Raw genomic sequence first — 23,290 nt, 5'->3', positions numbered from 1 at the left:
CCCACAGAAATATGGTAATTACTATGAACATTTCCTTAAGTCAGTTCATACTTAAGTTGAAGTCATGTTATAGAAATTTGTATTCCTGGGGCACCCGGGTGGTTAAGCGCCTGACTTTGGTTCAGGTCATGATCTCACAGTTCGGGAGTTCGAGCCCCGAGTCAGGCCTGGAGCCTGCTTAGGATTCTGTGTCCCCTTCTCTCTCTCTCTGCCCCTCCCTTGCTCGTGCTTGAGTGCTCTCTCTCTCTCAAGAATAAATGAATATTACAAAAAAGAAGTTTTTATTACTAATTTGTTCTGTTCCTGGTATTTCATGAAATATTACTTTGGATATTAATATATCTTTACTCAGTGCATCAGTGTATCATTACTTTTTTGGCAATTGACTTTTCTAGCAGATTTCTAGCTACCATAACAGATCCTGCAAAAACACATTGAAAAAAAGAAAATAGATGCATGAGTAATTTGTTCTAGAGTAGGATCAAATTTCGTATCCACTGAGAAACGGGGGCTGTAGCCCATGTCACTCTGGGCTTCTCACTTCTATAACAGGTAACACTGTAAAGATATATTTATTGGGGCAAATGTAAACACTACATTTTATGGAAAAATAAGTACAAATGCTCCATGAATATATGGAAATCTTTAAGGGAATACATAAAAAGCGAAGTACAACACCTATCATTCTGGAAAATGCCCAAAAGTATTAATAATGCCCTGTGTCTGAAGGGAATGAGCAAAAAGGCACCGCCATACATTGTGCAAAGCCATATGTACAAAGATATGCAGCGTTTCATTGGTTTACAACAACAACAAAACTACAATAAAAAAATCTAGGTATCTATCAGTGGGGTGCTAGATAAATAAATTGTGATGTAGCCATACATAAGAATCCCACGTGATCATGAAAAAGATTAGCACAGTTCCATAAACACAAAAATAAGATGCCTGAAATGATGTCCTGATATATTAGTGAAGAAAGGAAAGGTGTAGGACATTGTGTGGGGAACAGTATCTTTTTTAATTTCTTTTAATGTTTATTCTTGAGAGAGAGAAAGAGACAGAGTGCGAGCAGGGGAGGGGCAGAGAGAGAGGGAGACACAGAATCCAAATTAGGCTCCAGGCTCCAAGCTGTCAGAACAGAGCCCGACACGGGGCTCGACCTCACAAGCTGTGAGATCTTGACCTGAACTAAAGTCAGACACTTAACTGACTGAGCCATCTGGGGGGCCCCTTGTGGGAAGCATTGTAACTCGAGTGTGATATACACTTACATATGCGTCAGACGCTGATCCAATAGAGATAACCTTGCACTTGTATTTATACCTGATGCTCAGCCCAGACTGAGCCTGTGTAAGAGACCAACGTAAGTCACTTCATCACTTCTTTTTCTTCAGAGTTAGAGGGGTAACATCTCAGCCTATTTCATTGCCTCTGAGAATCTCATGAAAATATTGGAACTCCTTCCCAGAAAAGTCAGGCATAAGCCTATACAAAATTTTATCTATGATTTCAAAGTGAATTCACCCGTGTCCACTCACAGATTTCTGGTGATCCGAAGATCCAAAGCAAAGAGCTCTTTGTTAAGAAAGAACTCGTGGTAGCACACCACACAGAATTCTAGGAAAGCATCATCACCAGATTTGGATAAGCTTGCATACCCTCTTGAGTTTAGTGGGTGCATTGCTCCTCAGACATGCTCTCAAAACCCTGGAGGGCAGGTGAGCACAGTCATAAGGGTACAAGAGTGACCAGGGACCTAGACGGGTTCCAGTCCGGTCCACTCCTACTTGGTCTACTGGTACCTTTCATCTGAGAGCTAAGGCAATGGGACTTCTGTCTTGCTTTAGAAGGTTTTCCTCTAGGTGTTGTGCCACTGGGAAGGACAGCCTTGAAGGGCTTTCCTGAAGGAACAGAAGAACAGCTAGAGGATTATTCATTAATGTATGTCTACATGTATTTATTTAGTTTCGTTTATTGACCTTGACAGAGGGAGAGAGAGCAGGGTAGGGGCAGAGAGGGAGGAGAGAGAGTCCCAAGCAGTCTCTTCACTGTCAGCATGGGGCCCGATGCGGGGCTCCACGAACCATGAGCTCAAGACCTGAGCCAAACTCAAGAGTTGGACGCTTAACTGACTGAGCCACTCTGGCGCCCGGAGGATGATCTCTTTAAATGCACTCAAGGTAGGGGCGCCTGGGTGGCGCAGTCGGTTGAGCGTCCGACTTCAGCCAGGTCACGATCTCGCGGTCCGTGAGTTCGAGCCCCGCGTTGGGCTCTGGGCTGATGGCTCAGAGCCTGGGGCCTGTTTCCAATTCTGTGTCTCCCTCTCTCTCTGCCCCTCCCCCGTTCATGCTCTGTCTCTCTCTGTCCCAAAAATAAATAAACATTGAAAAAAAAAAAATCTTAAATGCACTCAAGGGCCTCTCACGGTACGACGTCCTGGAGGACAGGATAACCTTCTAGCGCGGTACAGCACCTGTTCTAGAATGTCTAGCCTCCCAAAGCCCAATAACTGGTATGTGTACTCGGTCCAATAAAGCGGGGCGAAGTACAGCACATTTTAGAAACCTTTCATTGCAAATGGGTAGAAGAAAATATTTAGAAGTTAAAGGACTCTACTGTAGTTGTCTGTAAAATTACCGTTCAGAATGTAATTCCCTCATGCAGAGATTTCGGCAACGTGGAAATTAGAAAGGATGAAAAGTGTCTGGTTCCTCTTAGCAGCTGCATCTGCCCCAGACAAACAGATGCTTGCCTCTGGCCTCTCCCAGAAAACGCCTATGTCGCCTTAGATCACCATCTGGTTGCCTTAAGACCTCAGCAGCCTGATGAGTTCAGTAAAAGTCACGCATTTGGGTTTTTTTTTTTCTCTCTTACTGCTGTAAGTTTGGGAGTGGCTCTTTTTCTAGTTCTGTACATCTCAAGCAGGAACTCCATGTCTCTATTGGAGCAGTTTACACAGAAAAAATGACGTGACCCGATTTAAATATCTGAAGGATAATTTTAGCACATATGGAAAAAAACAGAAAGAGCCTTTGGTTGGGCACAAGAGACGGGGAATGAGGCGACCACAACAACCCAGATAAGAAGTGAATGGTAGACCATACGATCCAGCAATCCTACTTCTGGAAATTTACCCCGAAGAACCGAAAGGAGGGTCTCGAAGAACTGCTTGCACATCCGTGTTCATAGCAACGCTATTCATAGTAGCCAAGAAGTAGAAACAACCAAAATGTCCATTAACAGAGAAAGAAAATGTGGTACACACAGCGGAATATTAGCCTTAAAAAGAAAGAAAATCCTGTCAAATACTACAACGTAGGTGGGCCTTGAGGACATTATGTTAAATGACATGGGCAGTCACAAACTGACAAATACCGTTATGGTTTCATTTCTGTGAGGTATCCGACATAGTCAAACTCTGAGAAACAGAAAAGTGGCACGGTGGTCGAGGGGCCAGGAGGTGGGGGAAAAGGGAGTTGTTGTGTGATGAGTATAGAGTTTCAGTTTTGCAGAGTGAAAAAGTTCTGGAGATCTGCTTTCACCACAATGTGAGTATGTTTCACACTACTGAATGGCATACTTAAAAACAGGAAGATGTTAAACTTTAGGTTATAGGTGAAAGAGGAAAAAAAAAGAAGGGATGGTGGTCTGGACTGGCAGTAATCACGAGAGGGTTTCCGGTAGGAACATGCAGCTTGCCATTTGTGATGGTTAATTTTTATATGTCAACTTGACTAGACATCTCACGAGGGGCCCAGATATTTGGCCTAATATTATTCTGGGTGCTTCTGTGAGGTTGTTTTGGGAGGAGATTGGCATTTAAAAAAAATTTTTAATGTTTATTTATTTTGAGAGAGAGAGAGCCAGAGCCAGAGTGTGAAGGGGGGAGGGACAGAGGCAGAGGAAGACCCAGAATCCGAAGCGGGCTCCAGGCTCTGAGCTGTCAGCACAGAGCCTGATGCGGGGCTCGAACTCACGAACTGTGAGATGACGACCTGGGCCGAAGTCAGACGCTTCACAGACCGAGCCACCCAGGTGGCCCTGAGACTGACATTTAAATCAGTACACTGAGTAAAGCAGATTGCCCCTCACCCCAACATGGGTGGGCCTCACCCAATCACTCGAATGCCCAAATAGAACAAAAATGCTGACCCTCCCGGGAGTAAGAGGGACTTCCTCCTACCTGACTTTGAGCTGGGGCCCTGGCTTTTTCCTGTCTTCAGACTTGAACCGAAACGTTGTCTCTTTCCAGACCTTCAGCCTATGGGCCTACAGACTGGAGCTATACCGTTATTGCTCCTGGTTCTCCGGCCTTTGGACTGAGACTGGAACTAATCCACTGACTCACCCTGCAGATCTTGGGACTAGTCAGCATTCATAATCACATGAGCCAATTCCTTACAATAAATTTCATATATTTCAATAAATGTCATGTATATAGAAGCTATTGGTTCTGTTTCTCTGGAGAACACTAACACATCATTATAAAACAGGAACCCAAATTATATTATAACAGCTTACTAATTTCAATGTCTTACACGATAATTTTTATTGGTTTCATTTTTGTGTATACATAGAAAATGTTGAAGACTGAGTGAATTCCCTGCGCATGTTTTTAAAATAATCACAGTCAAATGTGACCACCCGTTTTAACACTTCAAAATACTCCTTTGGGATTCATGATGTAAACGAGAACGCTTTTGTGCTTACGGTTTGTGCTTTCTGCTTAAGTAAAAGGACTTCAGTTCGTCAGCCGGTTCGGCTACGACTCACGTACAGATACTAAGACGCGTTTCTGAACACCATCCGAAGCTTGTCCTTTTTCCCGTGATCCCTCTCTCCCTGAGCAAGTCAGCCTTTGCGTGAGACCAGCCGCCCGGGGAGTGGGGCGCCGCGACGCTCGCATTGCAGGTTGTCAGCACCGGAGCAGGGTGAGGTGGGTGTCCGTGGAGGGGCTGCCCAGCGCAAGGTGCTGTCGCCTCAGTGGGGTGAGGGGTGCTGCCTGGGTGGGGGCCCCGGTGCCAGGGTGCCGGAGCCCGAGCAGGGTGAGGTGGCGTCACTGCGATGGCAAGGGCAGTCGGGCTTGGGGCGTCCGGCCCAAGTGGAGGGTCTCCGTGCAGGAGGGCACGCTTGCAGGAGGCGGCCCCGAATGAGGTGCCGCAGCCCACGTGGGGTAAGGAAAGTATCCAAATTTCGGTGCCTGGAATCTTCAGAAGCGTCAGGGGCATGACGGTCAAAGGGACACCAAGGAACCGTTCCGGGCTAAATGAGACACACAAGATCTGTTAACTCAATGGGATGCCTGACTGTTATCGGGATCCCTGTGCTCGAAGGGGCAAAATTGGAACAACCGGCAAAACTTGGAGGAGATGTGAGGACTGGACGGAGCTAACACTATCAGTGTGAATATTCTATTTTTAACGGCTGTATTATGGTTGTGGAGAATGCATTTTTGTGCCGGAAATACACTGAAGTGTTTGGGGGTGATGGAGTGTCATGTCGACCACCTTTACACAAACGGTTGACAAAACGTTCTTTGTACTGTTCTTGCAGCTTTTCTGTAAGTTCGAGATTATTTCAAAAGAAAAACAAGAAGAATCTTTAAAGAACATGTGTCAACCTCATTTTCTGGCATCGTGGCAACAAAGGACTGAACTGCGATAAATCGGTCTTCCTGGTTTTAGTGTAATGGTTGATTTCTCCTTCCTCAGTTTTGCTCTTGTGGGTCTTCTTTCATTTTTTTGTAAAGCAAAGTTTAATGGGATTTATCTTTGAAAAAGACTTAAGCCAACAGTGCTGACCTTTTTAGAAATGAAAACACTTGAGGCTTCATAATGCAAATGTGCCAAATTGTAAGTGAACAACTAATGAATACTGTGAGATTAAAAACACCTGTCAAATGCTTACAGGAAAACAACGTCAAAAGTTCTTTCTAAAAAATATTGCCGGGGCGCCTGGGTGGATCAGTCGATTGAGCTTCAGCTCAGGTCATGATCTTACCATTTGTGAGTTCAAGCCCCGCGTCAGGCTCTGTGCTGACAGCTCTGGGCCTGAAGCCTGCTTCGGGCTTTGTGTCTCCCTCTTTTTCTCTGCCCCCCCCCCCCCCCCCCGCTTGCACTCTGCCTCTCTCTCTCTCTCTCAAAAATAAACAGACATTAAAAAATACTGGGGTGCCTGGGTGGGGTAGTCGGTTAAGCGTCCGACTTCAGCCAGGTCACGATCTCGCGGTCCGTGAGTTCGAGCCCCGCGTCGGGCTCTGGGCTGATGGCTCAGAGCCTGGAGCCTGTTTCCGATTCTGTGTCTCCCTCTCTCTCTGCCCCTCCCCCGTTCATGCTCTGTCTCTCTCTATCCCAAAAATAAAATAAACGTTGAAAAAAAAAATTAAAAAAATACTGCAATTTTGTAGAACTGTATCTTTGGCTATTTTATTATGGTCTTTTGATTGAGCTTTCAATAGGTCGGGTTCTTACTTTCCTCAAGCTTTGGCTGAAATATTGTGCGAATGCAAGGGTTAATAAAAATAAAGGCAACAAACGTTTGGAATCTGTTTCCTTGAGTGTTCCCTTGGCCAGTTTGTGCCTCGACTGTCAGTCGGACTTTCTGTGAATTCCTTTCAGTCGCGACTGTGACGCCTGTATATCTTGTCAGGGATACACAGTCATTCAAACTTACTTAAGTTCGTTTTTTTTATTAACTACCTACTTAAGTGCAAAAATTGTCACCACTCAACTTAGTTAACCTCTAAGCAGAAAAAAAAAATGTTTTAAATCTTGTTGTATTCGAGGAACTCTGTACCAGGTATGAGTGAGACAAATTCAAGGGGCCACATTCTCAGATGCATTTCATTTTCTGAAATTCAAATTTATTCAATTCCAAATACTGAAATAGTTCTTACTCTATGCCAATCACTCACCTAAGTACATTAAAAATATTAACTCATTTCATCTTTGAATAACTCCATAAGGGATTTTTAGTACTCTCATTTGATTGGTGAAGAAACTCATATACAAGAATGTAAGTAACATACCTAACCAAAGTCTCAGCTAGAAAAGAGAAAAGCCAAATTTGGAACCCAGATGGTCTGGTTCAGGAGCCCCTACCTTTCAGTACAATGCCACTCTATCGTTCTTGTTAATGAGAAATGTCCTATGTGGGTTATCTATATAAAACAGATGCTCAAGAAACCTTAAGAATCAGTTAAATCTCAGCTCAGGGTTGCAGACTGAGCACAGATAGTTGCTTCATCTCTGCCTAGAGACCTCACTGAAACTATCATAGAGGAAAACCAAGGAATAAATAACAAAGAAAATGGAAACAGATTTGTGAGTTCAACTTTCTGGAATTCAAAAAAACCAATTTAGTCAAGTTCTTTGGTCAAGGAATTCACAAGGGAAATTAGAAAATACCAGGAGACAAATGAGAATGGAAACACAACACACCAAAATGTAGGAGATAAAGTGAAAACAGTACCAACAGGGAAGATTATAGGTGTAAACGCTTACATTAAGAAAGTCTCAGATCAGTAATCTAACTTTACATCTCAACTAGAGAAAGAAAAAGAAACTCAAAAGTTAGCATGAGGAAAATATTAAAGATGAGAGCATACACAAAATAGAGAATAAAAAAAACCCCGATAGGGATACCAACAAAACTAAGAATTGGATTGTTGAAAAGATCAACAAAATTTAAAAACCTTTAGCTAGATTAATTTCAAAAAAAGAAAAAATATTTGAATAACTAAAATCAGAATTGAAACCTGGGACATCACAACTAATGCCACAAAACCAAAAAGGATTGGGTCACCTGCGTGGCTCAGTTGGTTGAGCATTAATTTTGGCTCAGGTCATGACCTCACAGTTTGGGAGTTTGAACCCCATGTTGGGCTCTTGGCTGACAGCCCAGAGCCTGGAGCCTGTGTTGGATTCTGTGTCTCCCCCTGTCTCTGCCCCTCCCCCACTCCATCTCATAAATAAATAAATAAATAAATAAATATTTTTAAAAACCCCAAAAAGGATTATGAGAGAATACTATGAACACTTACATGCCAACAAACTGGATAACCCATAGGAAATGGATAAATTCTTAGAAATACACAACGTACTAAGACTGAATCATGAAGAAATAAAAAATTGAAACAGACTAGTAAGGAGACTAAATCTGTAATCAAAACCTACCAACAGAGAAAAGCCCAGGATCAGATGGCTTCACTGGGGAATGCTACCAAACATTTAAAGAAGAATTAACACCAATCCTCAAACTCCTCTAACAAACCAAAGAGAAGGGAATACTTCCAGACTCACTCTTAAGGACAGCATTACTCCAATACCAAAGCCAAAGACACTACAGGAAAACTACAGACTATATATACAAATATTAAATCATTACCTTACACACCTGAAACTATTGTTATATGTCAATTATACCTTAATAAAAAAACCCTACAGACCAATATCCCTGATGAATACTGATGCAAAAATCCTCAACAAAATAGTAGCAAAAGAAACTCATCAGCATATTAAAAGGATTACACACCATGACCAAGAGGGATTTTTTCCTGGAATGCAAGGATGCCTTGACCCTCATGTATAGGGTCAAATGATTTTCAATCAGGGTGCCAAGAACGCACAGCGGGGGAAAGGACAGTCTCTTTAACAGATGGTGCTGGAAAAACTGGGTATCTACATGCAAAACTGTGAAGCCATATTCAAAAATTAACTCAAAATTAAAGACTTAAACTAGGGGCATCTGGATGGCTCAGTAGTTAAGCATCCCACTCGATTTTGGCTCAGTCACGATCTCTCAGTGGTGGGGTTGAGCCCCACATTGAACTCTGCACTGAGCATGGAGCCTGCTTAAGATATTCTCTCTCCCTCTCCCTCTGCCCTGGCCCTGCACACTCTGTCTCACACAGAAAAATATTTAAACTAATACACTACACTACAAAATTCCCGGAAGAAAACAAAGTTTTCATGACAAGGGATTTGGCAATGATTTCTGGATACGACACCCAAAGCATAGGCAACAAAAGCAAAGTAGACAAATGGGACTGTATCAAACTTAAAAAAAGCCTGCACATCAAAGGAAACAATCAACAGTGAATAGGCAACCTATAGAATGGGAGAAAATATTTGCAAATCGCATAACTAATGAGTTAAATACTCAGAATATGGAAAGAACTCCTACAGCCCAATAAGAACATAAATAACCTGATTAATAAATAGACAAATAACTTGCATAGATATTTCTCAAACGATACAGAAATAGCTAACAAGTGTAAGAAAAGATGCTCAACTTCATTAATCATTAGAGAAATGCAAATCAAAACACAGTGTGGTACCACCTCACACCCATTAGGATAGCTACTATAACAAAAAACAAACTAAAAACCCAAAACAGAAAATGTGTTGTCGAGGCTGTGGAGACATTGGAACCCTTGGTGAGAACGTAAAATGGTGCAGCTGCTATGGAAAATGTAATGGAGGTTCCTCAAAAAATGAAAAATACAAAGTTATGCCATATGATCCAGCAATCCCACTTCTGAGTATTTACCTAAAAGAATCGAGAGCCAGATCTGGAAGAGGTATTAATACTCCTGTGTTCAGTGCAGCACTATTCACAACAGTCAAAAGGTGGAGGCCACTCAAATGTTCATTGAGGGATAAATGAATAAAATGTGGTATGTACATGCAATGGAATATTCAGCCTTTAAAAGGAAAGAGATCTTGTCATACAGCACAAAGATGAAGTTTAAGGACATTATGCTAAATGGAATAAGCCAGTCACAAAGAGAAATACTGTAGGATTTCACTTCTATGAAGTATCTAAAGTAGTCAAACTCATAGAAACAAAAATCCGAATGGTAGTTGGCAAGGGTTAGGGGTGGGAAGAATGGGGGTTGTTCTTCAGTGGGTAGTTTGTTTTGCATGATGGAAAACTTCTGGAGATCTGTTGCACAGCAAAGTGAACATACTTAACGCTACTAAACTGAAAAAACAAGGTAAATAATTACAAAGTAATAATTAAGAGTCCTTTAGACACTGAAAAATGTGTATATATAATAATATGTTTGGGATTAACTTCAAAATAATTTGAAGGTTGGTTGGGGGAGAGAATGAAGTTACACATGAAAACTGTTGACATTTCTTAAAGCTGAATGGATTCATTATACCATTCCCTCTACGTCTATGTTTGAAATTTACCAGAATGGAGGAGTTAAAAAAAAAAAAACAAAAAAACCTCCAAGATTATCAAGATGAAAAATTAAATCAATAAAAGTGCTAGATGAGAAAGTCCAAGAAATAATCCCACACTGTAAAATTAAAAAAGACTAAAAAAGCCTGTGAAAGAAGGCTAACAGACATACAGGACCTCCAGGTCACCCAATCAATAGGAGCCCCAGAAAGAGAAACTCAACAAATGGAGGGCAGAGATAAAATACTGATACATTTTTTTTGTCCACCAGATGGACGTTATTGCACTTCCACTACTAGTAGGAATATAAATGGGTACAATCATTCAAGGGCACCAATTTGGTAACAACTTAAAATTAAAAATTCTGGAATCTTAGGACAGAAATATCTATTTCTCTTTTATCTCTTCTCTTGTACACATACCTACAAGCTTGTTTTGATGATTGACGTATATTGCAGCAAAGAAGTCTTTGGAATACATTCAATATCCCGAGAACTGGCTGAAAACCATCTGAATTAAGATTCCGATAGTTCACATAATTACGTGAAAACGTAGACTAAGAGTGGAATCAAGGTGGAATCCAAGTGACTTAGACAAAGTCATACCTGAATATAGTAAATGTTCTTAAATAATTCTTCAAATGAATAATTATTAAATAAATTCTGGTTATTTAACTAAATTCAGGTGCATCCATATAATGCAACATTCATTAAAAGAAATGAAGTTATGTGCTGATATAGGAACTTCTCCCAGATATATGATAAAAATGATTTACATTTAGTATTCTCATTTGTATTTTTTAAAGATATAGACTTTATATAAAGAGTAGATTATGATTACATACACTTTTATGTACGTGAAAAGTTTTGAATAATACTATATTAACAATACCTCGTAGGGTAGGTTCTATGTAAAGAAAAAAAGGCAGTTTACAGAACAAAATATATGGAAGGATTCACTTCTCTCGTCCTAAAAGTTGAACTTGCTATATAAGTGAACTATACTATTCCTGGAATGAAGTAAATTATTAATTTGGCTCCTCTTATTTTCAAAAAAATAAAGCTTTGGCCTGGCCAGGCTCTTTGTATTCACTTTAGATCTACATATTCACTTTTTTGAAGGAGGATGGTTAGAAAGGCCACACCTCTGGGGATTCACGTGGACTTCTCTGATGAAGCATAATTTGACCGAATACCATTGACCAGCAGCTCACCCTGCCCTCTGGGAATCGAGGTCCGGGCGCGAGAAATCTATGCCCTTAGCGAGCCAGTCTTGGTTTGGTTGGAAAATATCCCCTGGAGAGAGAAAGGAACACCCATATATGGTCTTGAGATAGTTACTAAGTGTTTTGCAGGAGTCCCGAAGCACTATCTTATCAAGCCCACTTATCCAAATGACGTTTGCAGCAGATCTGACTGCTCACGGCCAAGAATTTCTACTTCTACATTCTCTTGCCTGTTCACTTTATATCCACAGAGCTTGTACACCTGCACTTAGGAATGTCAGGTGAGGACATGTGATCCAGCAAACGCACAGCCAGGGTGGTTTCTCTTGCCTTATGTTTACAGCTCACAGTTGTGAGTACTCTGTAAATCCAAAGGAAATGAGGTTTAGGACAGGAGAGGCCTCCCAACTTCGTGTTTCTTTACATCCCTAATCCATACAAGTTGGCCTCTAAGGCTCACTGGCACCACAACCACTACTTAACCTATCTTTAGGTCAGTACTAAATATCCCAAGGTCCTGCATGGGTTTTGTTTCCAAGTACTACAGATGTTTTTAAATGTTTGAGGAATGGAAGACAACAGCAGTTCCCCAAATTTTAAGTGCTGTGCTTTGGCTGTATCACAGGCTCTCTAAATAGCTGTAACTTAAAGATAGCTCCAACTGAGTGGGAAACTTCACAAATGCTCAGGTATTAGTTACTCTGGCACATCACCTAAAATTCACAACTGTCGTGAAGGCCATAAAGCTGTTTTCAACATCTTCCGATGTACTGAGGCACACTTCTCACAATCAACCTGTTCTTCAGTCCTAAATGACTTCAACGTTTTCACAGAAGATCGCTTTTCAAACAATTCTCAGGATACTGAGTATATTCCAGACTTCTATGCTGCAATACTTTGATCATCAAAACAAACTTGTTATTTGTGTGAAGGCCACACATTACCAGGTACTGAATATTAAAATGATCTTAACTGATAAGTAAACAGCTCTTAGCAGGGGTCCCCAATGTAGAGAAATCTTAAAGTTGGGTTAGAGGACAGGTCAGGAGCTCACTACTTGGCTTCTGATCAAGAATTCCTTCACTTCTAAACCAAGAACACCAGCCTCTCTGTAAAGAATGGATCACTCACTGCTCGCTTACCCCAGAAACCTTAACTAGACTCCCTGCTTAAGTCTTCAAGTAGTATGTTTATGGCCAATGTTTATTAAAGTTACAGTTAAATTTTTTAGTTTCCCAAACTAATTAAACTACTGGAATTTGTGAGTTCATCAGCTTGGTATAATTCGTTCCTGTCAGTTCAAAATGTTGAGGTCTAAGAGAAGGGTTTTGAGCAGGGAGAGATTTCCATTTTAGGCATGTCCAGTTTGAGCTTGGGAGGTGCACAGGTTATCTAGCACACTACTGGATGTATGGAGCAATCTGAGCTCAAGTTCAATTTGAACGCACATAGTTAACTGAAGACCGTGGACAAGATAGTGCAGCAAAGTGAAGGTCTAAGCCCAAACCTAGAGAAAAGGCGTTAATTTCATCACTGTTATCCTAGCAAGCATAGCAAATACAATCATGATGACTTTCAGGGCATTTTGTAATTTGCAAAAATGCTTGTCAAAATATTTTTGGCGATTTTCTCTAGTAGAAAACTAGACCTATTGAAGATATCCATCTGATTATAAATTTCAAAAAGCAAAAAATCTCAATACTGGAACATCAGCATTCTCCCCTGAGACACATTCAAGAAAATAAAGCACTAACAGAGCCTGATAGCTACACGTTATCCATTACTGTGCCAATAAGGGTTTGGCTAAATAAATTTGGCCTACGGGACATGCTTTTCACTCCTAAAATTAACTAGTATTTACATATAAACTACATGTCAGCATAGCTCCATGTTAAATGGTCTACATATCAAATGAAAACTCCAAGGACTGTATATAAAATACTTTTATAGATATAACCTAAATGCTAACAAATACCAGGTTTACTTTTTTCAACCCATTCTTCTAAAATATAAAACACCTGCCTGCAAAACCGCAAATGTTCCCAAAACATCTGTTTACCCTTTAGCCTGGTCTTCAGGAGGAAGAACATTAACTGGCAGAACTTACTGTTTCCCATGTTACCTACCCACCAGAATACATTAGGTTCTCAAGTCATAGCTGCATCCCAGAAACTTTAGATTTGCAGCACCCTGTGATCCATCAATTTAGAATTTGGGGGTAGGATCCAGACACATCCTTTGAAAAAGCTCCAATATGCAGCCGTAGGCTCGTCGATCCTGAAGACTTCACGCGTTGCGTGAATACAACTCAGTTCTCAAGTGATGTCAAGTGCGAACGGCTTCAGTGGCCTCTAAGAGACCTAATGAGAACAAGCGAGACCACCCCAGGACATTCACCTAATTTTGACCAGTCTACCTGCAAGATGGACTAAACTTCGTGGCACAAACGCATATTCCTAAAATCTGATGGCATTACGAATGAAAGTCAACGAGACTTAACTGATAACCAATTTATTAAAAGGCCGATTTAAGCATCTGCAATGGTGACTTCCACCTCAACTCCTGGCTCAATACTGATGGAAGTAATCTGCTTAACAATCTCAGATGGACTGTGCAAATCAATGAGCCGCTTGTGGATCCTCATCTGAAAACGATCCCAAGTCTTAGAACCTTCACCACAAGGAGTTTTTCTTGTAGTGATTCTCAGAGTCTGCAACAAAAGACAAAGGAAACCAAGCATTTATGGCTTTACGCTGCTCTCTAGAACATCCGGAAAACCATTACGCCCATTCCCTGGGATTACTCCCCGGAGCATCACTCCTCTCCTGGCATCAACTTGCAAGGGCAAGTCCGTGTCCACTCAGCCCGCACGGTGCCCTTACGAGCGCCGCACCCACCCAGGAACAGAAGAGCAAAACTTCCACAGCTACCTGTAAACACCCGGTACTCAACGTGAACAAACTCTAACGCTTTTCTTTCGGGTTGTGTGGTTTTCCCACCCCTCTCACTCATTTCACCTTGGTGGGCATCCGAACCGGTCCTTTCACTTTGAGATTCTTTTCCTTGGCGCCTCTGATCAAGTCGGCACACACTACAGGGAAATAAAAGCATCTTTCAGTTCGTCCCAAACAGCCAAAGCAGCCCTAAGAAATCTGAACCGATGCTGGCTCAGAATAGCGTATAAAACTATCATCGTAACTCAACACACTTATTGTCTCCTCATCGCCAACAAGCATTGAAGATGCACCAACAGTTAAGGGGGGGATCCTTCTCATTTTCCCTAAGTTAAACAACTTGTCGTTTGACTTTTCCGAGTCGATCCTGTACAGCAACAAGTCAAATTCATCGTTTTTTATTTTTTTATTTTTTTTTTGCCCAAAGCCACCGTACTGACCCTTCTCCAAAGATTTTACGTTGCGGCTGGTTAGAGTGATTCTAATTCGGTGAATCGCCACCTCCGGTTCCACGGGGGTCTTCCCGGTGTCTTTAAAAGCCTAGCATTACACAGATGAACACAGATCTTTTAAAAGCCTAGAAACACGCTTCATCGCGTCTCCCCAAGCTCCACCACCACTTCAGGAGCCCCTTTCCCGGGTAAGCGAGGCTCGCGCCTTCGCCGCTTCCGCCCAGCCCGCCAAGCGTCCCAGGAAGGGACCAAGTTCCGCCACGTTCCGAACCGCGCGGCGCCGCCCCCCCGTCTCACCATGGCTGCGGCGCGGCTTCCTGACCGACTTGTTCCTCGGCGAGAGCGAACAGCGGTGAGTCAGGAGCAGGCGCGGGAGCCTCCAAAGCACCGCTCCGGCTGCGACCGCGTCTTCCTCAAAGAGAAACGCGTGCGGCCTGCGCGGCACTTATATAGCTGCGCTCACGTCTGCATCCGGGTCCCGCACGCGTCTCCGCACTGCCCCGGAAGAGGAACGGCCCTCAGGGCTACGGAGGCGGCTGCGCGAGCCGGGGCTGGAGCGCCCGACGAGCTGGCGGGAAAGGTGCGGCTGCGGGCGCCCCCTATCGGCCGGGAGGAGTCAGAGCCCCGCGAGGTGGCGTCCACGCCAGCGCAGTCACCACCGCGGTCCTTTAACCGCCTGGGAGAGATGACCGGGAGATTGCGATCTAAAACCTGAGAAACTCCTCTGCCGGGCGCCCCTACCCCTGGTCTCTGCAAAATCAAAACGACTCCTGTGGTTTTTACAGCGCAAATGTTTCTTCCCATACAAACCGAATCACTCGTTCTCTGAGCAGGTGGGTAACATCTGAGTTTAACTCACCTGGATATTGGGGAAAATGACTGACAAGCTGGGCGTGTTGTTTTTAAAGTGAGTAGGCAGTTGTGTTCATAGCCTGAAATACCTTTTCGTGATACTTTGCCTTCTAGCTTCGCAGACCGGTAGAAGCATGTAATCCGTTTCTAGAAAGCACCTGAACTTGGGTTCTTTCCCTCCGGGAACGTGATGCCTGGCTGCTGGGATTATCCTGGAGCGTGTTGTGCCTCCAGAGGCCCATCCTGGCGACCCAGGCTCTCTCCCTAACTCTAAACATGTATCCCCTCTCTGTTCGGATAAGGTAACATCGGAAAAGACCCTTCGAGATCGCCTGAGTAATGGGACAAAGTACAGTGTTAAAACTTAAGAGCGGTCAACTGACTTGGGTAGCCAGGAGAGAGAGCATACCGAGGACACATGTACTGAAAAATGGCAGAGTGGTTAAGCAGAACGACATAGGGACTGTGGGTTTTCGTGCAGGGCAGAAGGAAGGGTAAATAACCTCGTTATTTTACAGGTGAAATGTTGGGTGCATGAGACTTCTTTGCTCGGACACACTGAACTGGTGGGCAGAGCTCTGACCCCTCCAGCTAGGGCTCCTTCTTGAGCCCTTCTCTTCTGTTCCTTGAAGGGAAATGATGTTTGAAACTTTCATGAAATAACAGCATTAACTTACTTATTTGGTGATAACTGGGCAGAGCTACTAGCTGGCTTTCTTTGACTCACAAAAATATGTATACTAGGTTTTTTGCCATTTAACAATTAATTTCAGTATTAAAATTTGTACCTTTCTAGTTCATTTTATTCTAAAATGGCATCCACTGGCGGAAACAAACAAACAAACAAACAAACAAACAAACATATCCGTAGAATTTACAGCAGAAAATCTGAAAACCAGAATTCTTAGTTTACTAGCTGTAATCTAAATGAGACTTCGTAACTTGGGGTTTAACTGTGATGGCGACCAGTAGGAATGCTTCAGTGTATTTGTGATTTTTTTTTTTTTTTTAAGGAACAAATCTGGTCCATCTATTCTTAGGTTTGTTTCCCCTCAAGCACTTGAGAAAGCGGTGAACAAATTAACTTCCTTGACCACAGAAAAGAATTTCAGTATAGGAAAAGGCAAAATGTGGCCCAGCATGTATGGGAATAATTCTTGATGTGACCAGAACTAAGGAAACAGCTGGTTGAGGTAATATTAGAAGGCTGTAGTGAAAATTTACAAAAAAAGAAAAAGAAAAACGTAATGAACCGCTACTTTCATTTTTTTTTTTTAAATATAATTTATTGTCAAATTGGCTAACATACAGTGTGTAAAGTGTGCTCTTGGCTTTTGGGGGTAGATTCCCCTGGTTCATCGCTTACATACAACACCCAGTGCTCATCCCAACAGGTGCCCTTCTCTGTGCCCATCTCCTGTTTTCCCCTCTTCCCCCGCCCCCCCCCCCCCCCATCAATCCTCAGTTTGTTCTCTGTATTTAAGAATCTCTTTTGGTTTGGCTCCCTCCCTCTCTGTTTGTAACTTTTTTTTCCCCATCCCCTCCCCCATGGTCTTCTGTTAAGTTTCTCAAATCCCACAAACGAGTGAAAACATATGGTATCTGTCTTTCTTGGACTGCCTTACTTCACTAAGCATAATACCCCCAGTTCATCCACGTTGCTGCAAGTGGAATGATTTCATTCTTTCTCGTTGCCAAGTAGTATTCCGTTGTAACATCACTATTTTCAAATTTATGTTTAGTTCAAACATTTTGTTGTATTTTTCTCTTTAAAGTTAATAGCTCCTGTAGTCCCCATATTAAAAAAAAATTTTTTTTAATGTGTATTTATTTTTGAGACCGAGAGAGACAGAATGTGAGCAAGGGAGGGGCAGAGAGAGGGAAACACAGAATGTGAAGCAGGCTCCAGGCTCTGAGCTGCCAGCACAGAGCCTGAGGCGGGGTTTGAACTCACAAACCACAAGATCATGACCTGAGCCGAAGTTGGATGCTTAACCGACTGAACCACCCAGGCACCCTGAGTAGTCCCCACATTTTAATTAAAAATGTAATGTTCTAACATTAGATGTGAGATATTCATGGGAGAAAAAGTGAAAATTAACAATTTATCCAAAAGAAGAAGAAAATGCAGAATGCCCTCCGTAATGCCATAGATCAATTACTAGATATGCTTATCCTTTGATGGCTTAATCAAAGGATATGCATATTAGACAATCAGAAATACTTTGATGTTATGTAAGTTGCCCTTTAAGGCTATGCTCAACTAGATACTTCTTCCAGCAGTGTGGTGATTACATTCTCAACATCTCTATTCGTAGACTTCCATTGCTGATTTTTGTAGGTCTTTTCTTTTTTTTTTTTTTTTTTAACGTTTTATTTATTTTTGAGACAGGGAGAGACAGAGCATGAACAGGGGAGGGTCAGAGAGAGGGAGACACAGAATCTGAAACGGGCTCCAGGCTCTGAGCTGTCAGCACAGGGCCCGACACGGGGCTTGAACCCACGGACCGCGAGATCATGACCTGAGCTGAAATCGGCCGCTTCACCGACTGAGCCACCCAGGGGCCTCTTGTAGGTCTTTTCAAATGATCTTGTGAAGACCTCCTTTCTGTGGACAGCCATCTACTGGTCTTTTGCTGTAATGACAGCGTCATCATAACTTCTCACCAAAGGAAATTCATAGAAGTTGAAAACGACTTCATTCATGGTACAGATGGGTACATTGGTGAAATAATGAAGCCGTATTTTCAAATGAATGTGTCAAGAGGCTGTTTAGACACTGTGTTCTTTGCAGAGTTTATGATCTAAATAAATTTGTCTTAAAACTTCTGTCTGAAATTTAAGAATAAAAACCAGAAAGGGTTGAAAACTTTCTCTTGTGGTGACCTGTGTTGTGTTGGTAGGGGAGTGAAATATGGAGGCAATTCCTCGTGTGCCAGGATTACATGTGTGTGCTTAGAACAGTGCTGGGTATATGGTTTATTCACATCAATTTGTTTGATCTTCACATCAACCCCCCCGGAACGTGTTTTATACATGAGGAAGCTGAGTTTAGGTGAGCTGCCCAAGGTCACAGGAAAAGCTGGTGTTTGAACCTATGCGGTCGAACTCCAGAGTTTGTACTCTTAGCCACTACGCTATGGTGTCTCTCACTTACAGAGCTCATATCATCATCGTTAGTAGTTGTACCTATGTGCGAGGTGTAAAAGCATAGAAAGGCTTTCTGTATTTTACTCTAGCTGAAATCGGAAGTTTTATTGAGCTACTAATGTGTCCACTGTAAGGCAGAATCCTTATTTTCTTTTAAATTTTTTAAAATGTTTATTTATTTTTGAGAGAGAGAAAGAGAGAGAGGGAGAGACAGAGTGTGAGCAGGAGAGGGGCAGAGAGGGAAGGAGACAGGCTCCCAGCTGTCAGCACAGAGCCTGACGCGGGGTTCAAATTCATGAACTGTGAGATCATGACCTGAGCCGAAGTTGGATGTTCAACCAACTAAGCCACACAGGCACCCCAGAATCCTTTTTATTTAATTCTTTTATTTTTTCCGGTTTGCAGTTCTGTAGATACCCAAGGCCACTTAACTCTCTTTGCTCTTAAAATGGTTTCACAAAAGTGAGCAATGGAACAGAACTAGGGACGCAGATCTTTCCATTGAGAACGATTCATACGGAACACGCATTGGGTTGGTAATTTTCCAGCATATTTAACTGCACAGCTCGCAGAATTCTTTGTAGGGGTGGAAACTGAATGTCCGATCCACCAGACCTGAGAGTACTTCTCTCCCTGCTTTGTTTCTCCTGTTCCCAGGCCTGCAGGCCTAACGATTCTAGCATTTCTTGAAATGCAACCTGAAAAATGGGTCTACTTCTGTCGCCTAGTGCCATTTCCTAGTTTCAGCAGATAACCTTCGGAGGACTCCCATGGTCACTCTTTTGTGATCCTGATCTCACACAGGGGAGCCAGGTACCTAGCAATCATTCCTCCCCACCCCTCCCCCCCCGGGGTTGTGCTTCTCATGTTGCATAGAATTGGCACAAGTCTTTAGGAAATATTTCTACCATTCGCCTCCCTTTGTGAGAAGATTGGAACCTATAGCTTTCACCACACACGAATACTGCCGCGTTGCCTTTGTGTGGTGGACAGCCTCAAATGTGGCCCCCAGTGATCTCCGCCACTATGTTATTCGTGCCCCTGTGGAATCCCCTCCTCTTGAGTGTGGGAACATGTGAGTTGCCTCTGAACACGAGAATTTAGCAAAAGTGCTGGGACATTACTTCTGTGAATAGATTAAATGGGGTTCTGACACCTGACTATCTAGAAGACTCTCTCCCTTGTTGGATTTGATGAAGCAAGCCACCACGTTGCAAACTGCTATAGGGAGGGACCCACGGGGCAAGGAAATGAGGGCAGCCTGTGGCCAACAGCCAGCAAGAACTGAGGTGTCCGGTCCAACATCCCTGAAGAACTGAAATCCTACCGACAGCCATGTGACTTTGGAAGCAGATCTCTCCTTTCAGACGAGACCTCAGCCCTGGCCGATACCTTGAGTGCAGCCTTAACAAGAGACCCTGAACGGAGAGCTTCCTAAGCTGAGCCTGGATTCCTGATCCACAGACCCTGTGAGATAATGACCGTGTTGTTTTCCTCTGCTAAATGTGTGGTAACTTGGTACTCGGCAATAGATCACTACCACATTGGATACACACAACATGTTTGAACTGATGAAATGAGCTGCAAAGGGTCATGTAGGAGGCCCCAAAGGGCGACCTGAAGTGATATTTGATCATCACTTCTTGGCCTTTTGACTAAGATCAAGTGAAGTGAAATTTGATCAGAGGGTGTTGAACCGCTTTGCCCATGTCGTTGCAGGGAATGCAGAATCCTAGGCTGCTTGCGTAAGAGATACCTGTTCTTCGGAGTTCCTTCCTGTTGCCTTTGTGAACTGTTGCTGGCCTGTCAACAGCATGGAGACTGCCCTTTCTCGTAATCACGAGGCTCAGAGTGTTCCCCCGGTCAGCTTGTCCCCACGGGTATCTCTCAACTGGCCCTGTGTGGTGAGGAGTAACTTTCGAGTAGCTTCACTACCTCCCTTAATGTTCTTTAGAGCCAAACTCATAATTGTAATTTGAAAGATCTTAATTCTCTGCTGGTAAACTAGCCATTTGAAACCCACTTCAAGCTTAGACATGGTCTTATTTCTGCTTTTTTTTTCTTTTTATTTATTAACAAAAAAATTTTTTTTAACATTTATTTATTTGTGAGAGACAGAGCAAGATAGAGCACGAGCAGGGGAGGGGCAGAGAGAGAGAGGGAGACACAGAATCTGAAGCAGGTTCCAGGCTCTGAGCTGTCGGCACAGACCCTGATGTGGGGCTCAAACCGACAGACTGTGAGATCATGACCTGAGCTGAAGTCGGATGCTTAACTGCCTGAGCCACCCAAGCAACCCTCTTTTTTTTTTAAAGTGTATTTATTTTGAGAGAGAGAGCATGAGGGAGGGAGAGAGAGAGAGGGAGGTAGAGAATCCCAAGCATGCTCTGCACTGTCAGCACAAAACCCAATGTGGGTCTTGAACTCACCAACTATGAGATCATGACCTGAGCTAAAATCAAGAGTCAGGTGCCGAAACAACTGAGCCACGCAGGCACTCCTTTTTCCACTTTCTTTTATTACGTCGATTCATTGCACAGATCTTTATGGATTGACACCTATGTCTCGGCAGTTACAGGCACTGGGAATACGATGGAAAACGAGACCCTTGCTTTCATTCCTGCCTTACGGAGCATGCCTTTTAGTGGAGGAGACGGATAACTGGCCGTAGAATAAGTGGGAATTTCAGCGGTGATAAATTCTATGAAGGAAACAGCACAGGATGTGTGCATAGAAGTTGTGCGGTCTGCAAGGGCCTCCCGAAGAGGCACATCCCTCGAGACCCCTGGTTGCAATCTACGGAAATTACTTCTGGATCACTCTAAGCAAATTGAAATGTGGCAGGGCTGCAGAACCGGCTTTGGAGGGTATGCTGCGGACACAGTGCTGCAGTTGTCCCGGGGCTGAGCCCTGATGTTGCAGTGTCTTCTTGTGACCCCAGCTGTGCGGCACCGTGGCCACTGGACAGTGTATCGAAGCCCCTGCCTTGACGACCGCTGGAAACCGGATCTATGTGCCGCTGCAGTCGTCGCTCCTTCCGGATTCTGCCCGGTTCCTTGTTTCTCGATGCCAACATCTGATGGGCAAAGCCTAGCTCGTGTGGCTCCGGCCAACTTGCCGGGAAAGTGATATCTGGCATTTTCAGCTGTGTAGCCGAAGAGAAGAACAGCAAGTGACTCAGGAGGTGTCACTAGGCAGGGGATGGGATCACAGGAAGGAGCCAGCGAGGGAGTAAGCTGGGGGAAGAGATTCTTAGTCAAAGGGGACAGCAGAGTCCCCAGGGGAGAAGTAACCTTGTTTTGTTTGTGAAAAAAGAGAAGACGCAGCACCGTGGATGAGAAAAAGGTGAACGGAATTGGAGTCAAGGAGAGGGCAGAGCCGGGTAATGTGCCTTGCGAAGTAGGATTTGGAGCCTGGATCTTATTCTAAGTGCAACAGAAAACTGCTGCCCATATTATCTTCCTATGGCTGCTGTCAAAAATTACCAACATGTGGCTTAAAACAACACAAACTTATTCCCTCACAGCTCTTGGTAGGGATGGTTCCTTCTGGAGGCTCTGAGGGAGAATCTGTACCTTGCCTTCTCTCCGCTTCCAGGCCTCTCTCCTACCAGGACGTGGCATTCCTTGTCCTGTAGACTCATCACACCAGTCTCTGCTCTGTCTTCACATGGCCATCATCCTGTGCCTCTGAGTCAAATCTCCTTCTTTCTAAGGACACAAGTCATTGGACTTGGGGCCCACACCAAATCCAGAATGATCTCATCCCAAGGTCCCTAACTTAATTGCATCGACAAAGACTCTATTTCCAAATAAGTCCACATTCACAGGTACTGGTGTTAGGACTTCGACATATTTGGGGGACATTACTTATGACACCACCCAAGCGTTTTTGTCCGGGGAGGGCTACGATCTGATTTGTGTTTTGAGGAGATGAATTGTAGGGGGATGATGGTGAAAATGAGAAGTTAGGAGGCTGTTGCAGGTAGGATGAGCTTAGTGTTATATACAAGAGTGGTAGCCTTGGCAATGAAGGCGACTGGAGATCGGAAACAGAATTTGAAAGTCGATTCTATGGCACTTGTCGATGGGTTGACTGTAGGTACTAGGGCAGGAAAAAAATCAAGAATGTCTCTTGGGTTTTAAGACTGATGAACTAGGCCACTCACCGGGGTGGAGAGGCCTGAGGAAGGGACAGGTTAAGTGAAGATTGAGAGTTCTGTTGTAGACACGTTCAGTCCCAGACGAATATTAGACATTTAAAGCTATGTAGACCATGGCTGTTCGAGCCTCAGGCGGAAGGAAATGTCAGTCATACTGATGCCATCTTTATTGCGCGTTGTGATATGTTGGTTGTCGTGGGTTACTTTGCTTTTTAAAAATATTGCACTGCCCTATTGCTGTTCTTTACTACTGAGTTTTTTTGGCACCCCTTAAATATTATACCTGAGGTGATTACCTCCT

At 43.3% G+C, this 23,290-nt stretch overlaps 1 protein-coding gene and 1 non-coding gene across 3 annotated transcripts; both read right to left on the bottom strand.

The window, feature by feature from the left end:
* Positions 1–4,533: 4,533 nt before the first annotated feature.
* RPS20 (ribosomal protein S20) lies at positions 4,534–15,259 on the bottom strand. Of its 2 annotated transcripts, none has more exons than XM_045455207.1 (4): positions 15,123–15,259; positions 14,814–14,913; positions 14,437–14,510; positions 4,534–5,265 (listed from the first exon to the last, which is right to left on the bottom strand). In XM_045455207.1, the coding sequence occupies exons 1-4, from the start codon at positions 15,123–15,125 to the stop codon at positions 4,984–4,986; spliced, it is 459 nt and encodes a 152-aa protein (XP_045311163.1). In that variant the 5' UTR covers positions 15,126–15,259; the 3' UTR covers positions 4,534–4,983. The 2 variants fall into 2 exon arrangements, with proteins under 2 accessions (XP_045311163.1, XP_045311164.1); XM_045455208.1 differs by lacking the exon at positions 4,534–5,265 and adding an exon at positions 13,915–14,129.
* LOC123587126 lies at positions 14,581–14,647 on the bottom strand. Its single transcript, XR_006707180.1, has one exon. It is a non-coding gene; the product is annotated as a small nucleolar RNA U54 (small nucleolar RNA).
* Positions 15,260–23,290: the final 8,031 nt, after the last annotated feature.

This window comes from Leopardus geoffroyi, chromosome C3 (genome assembly GCF_018350155.1).
Source record: "Leopardus geoffroyi isolate Oge1 chromosome C3, O.geoffroyi_Oge1_pat1.0, whole genome shotgun sequence".
Lineage (NCBI taxonomy): Eukaryota > Metazoa > Chordata > Mammalia > Carnivora > Felidae > Leopardus > Leopardus geoffroyi.
Note: the sequence above shows the minus strand (reverse complement) of the source record. Positions and strands in the feature narration are given on the sequence as shown.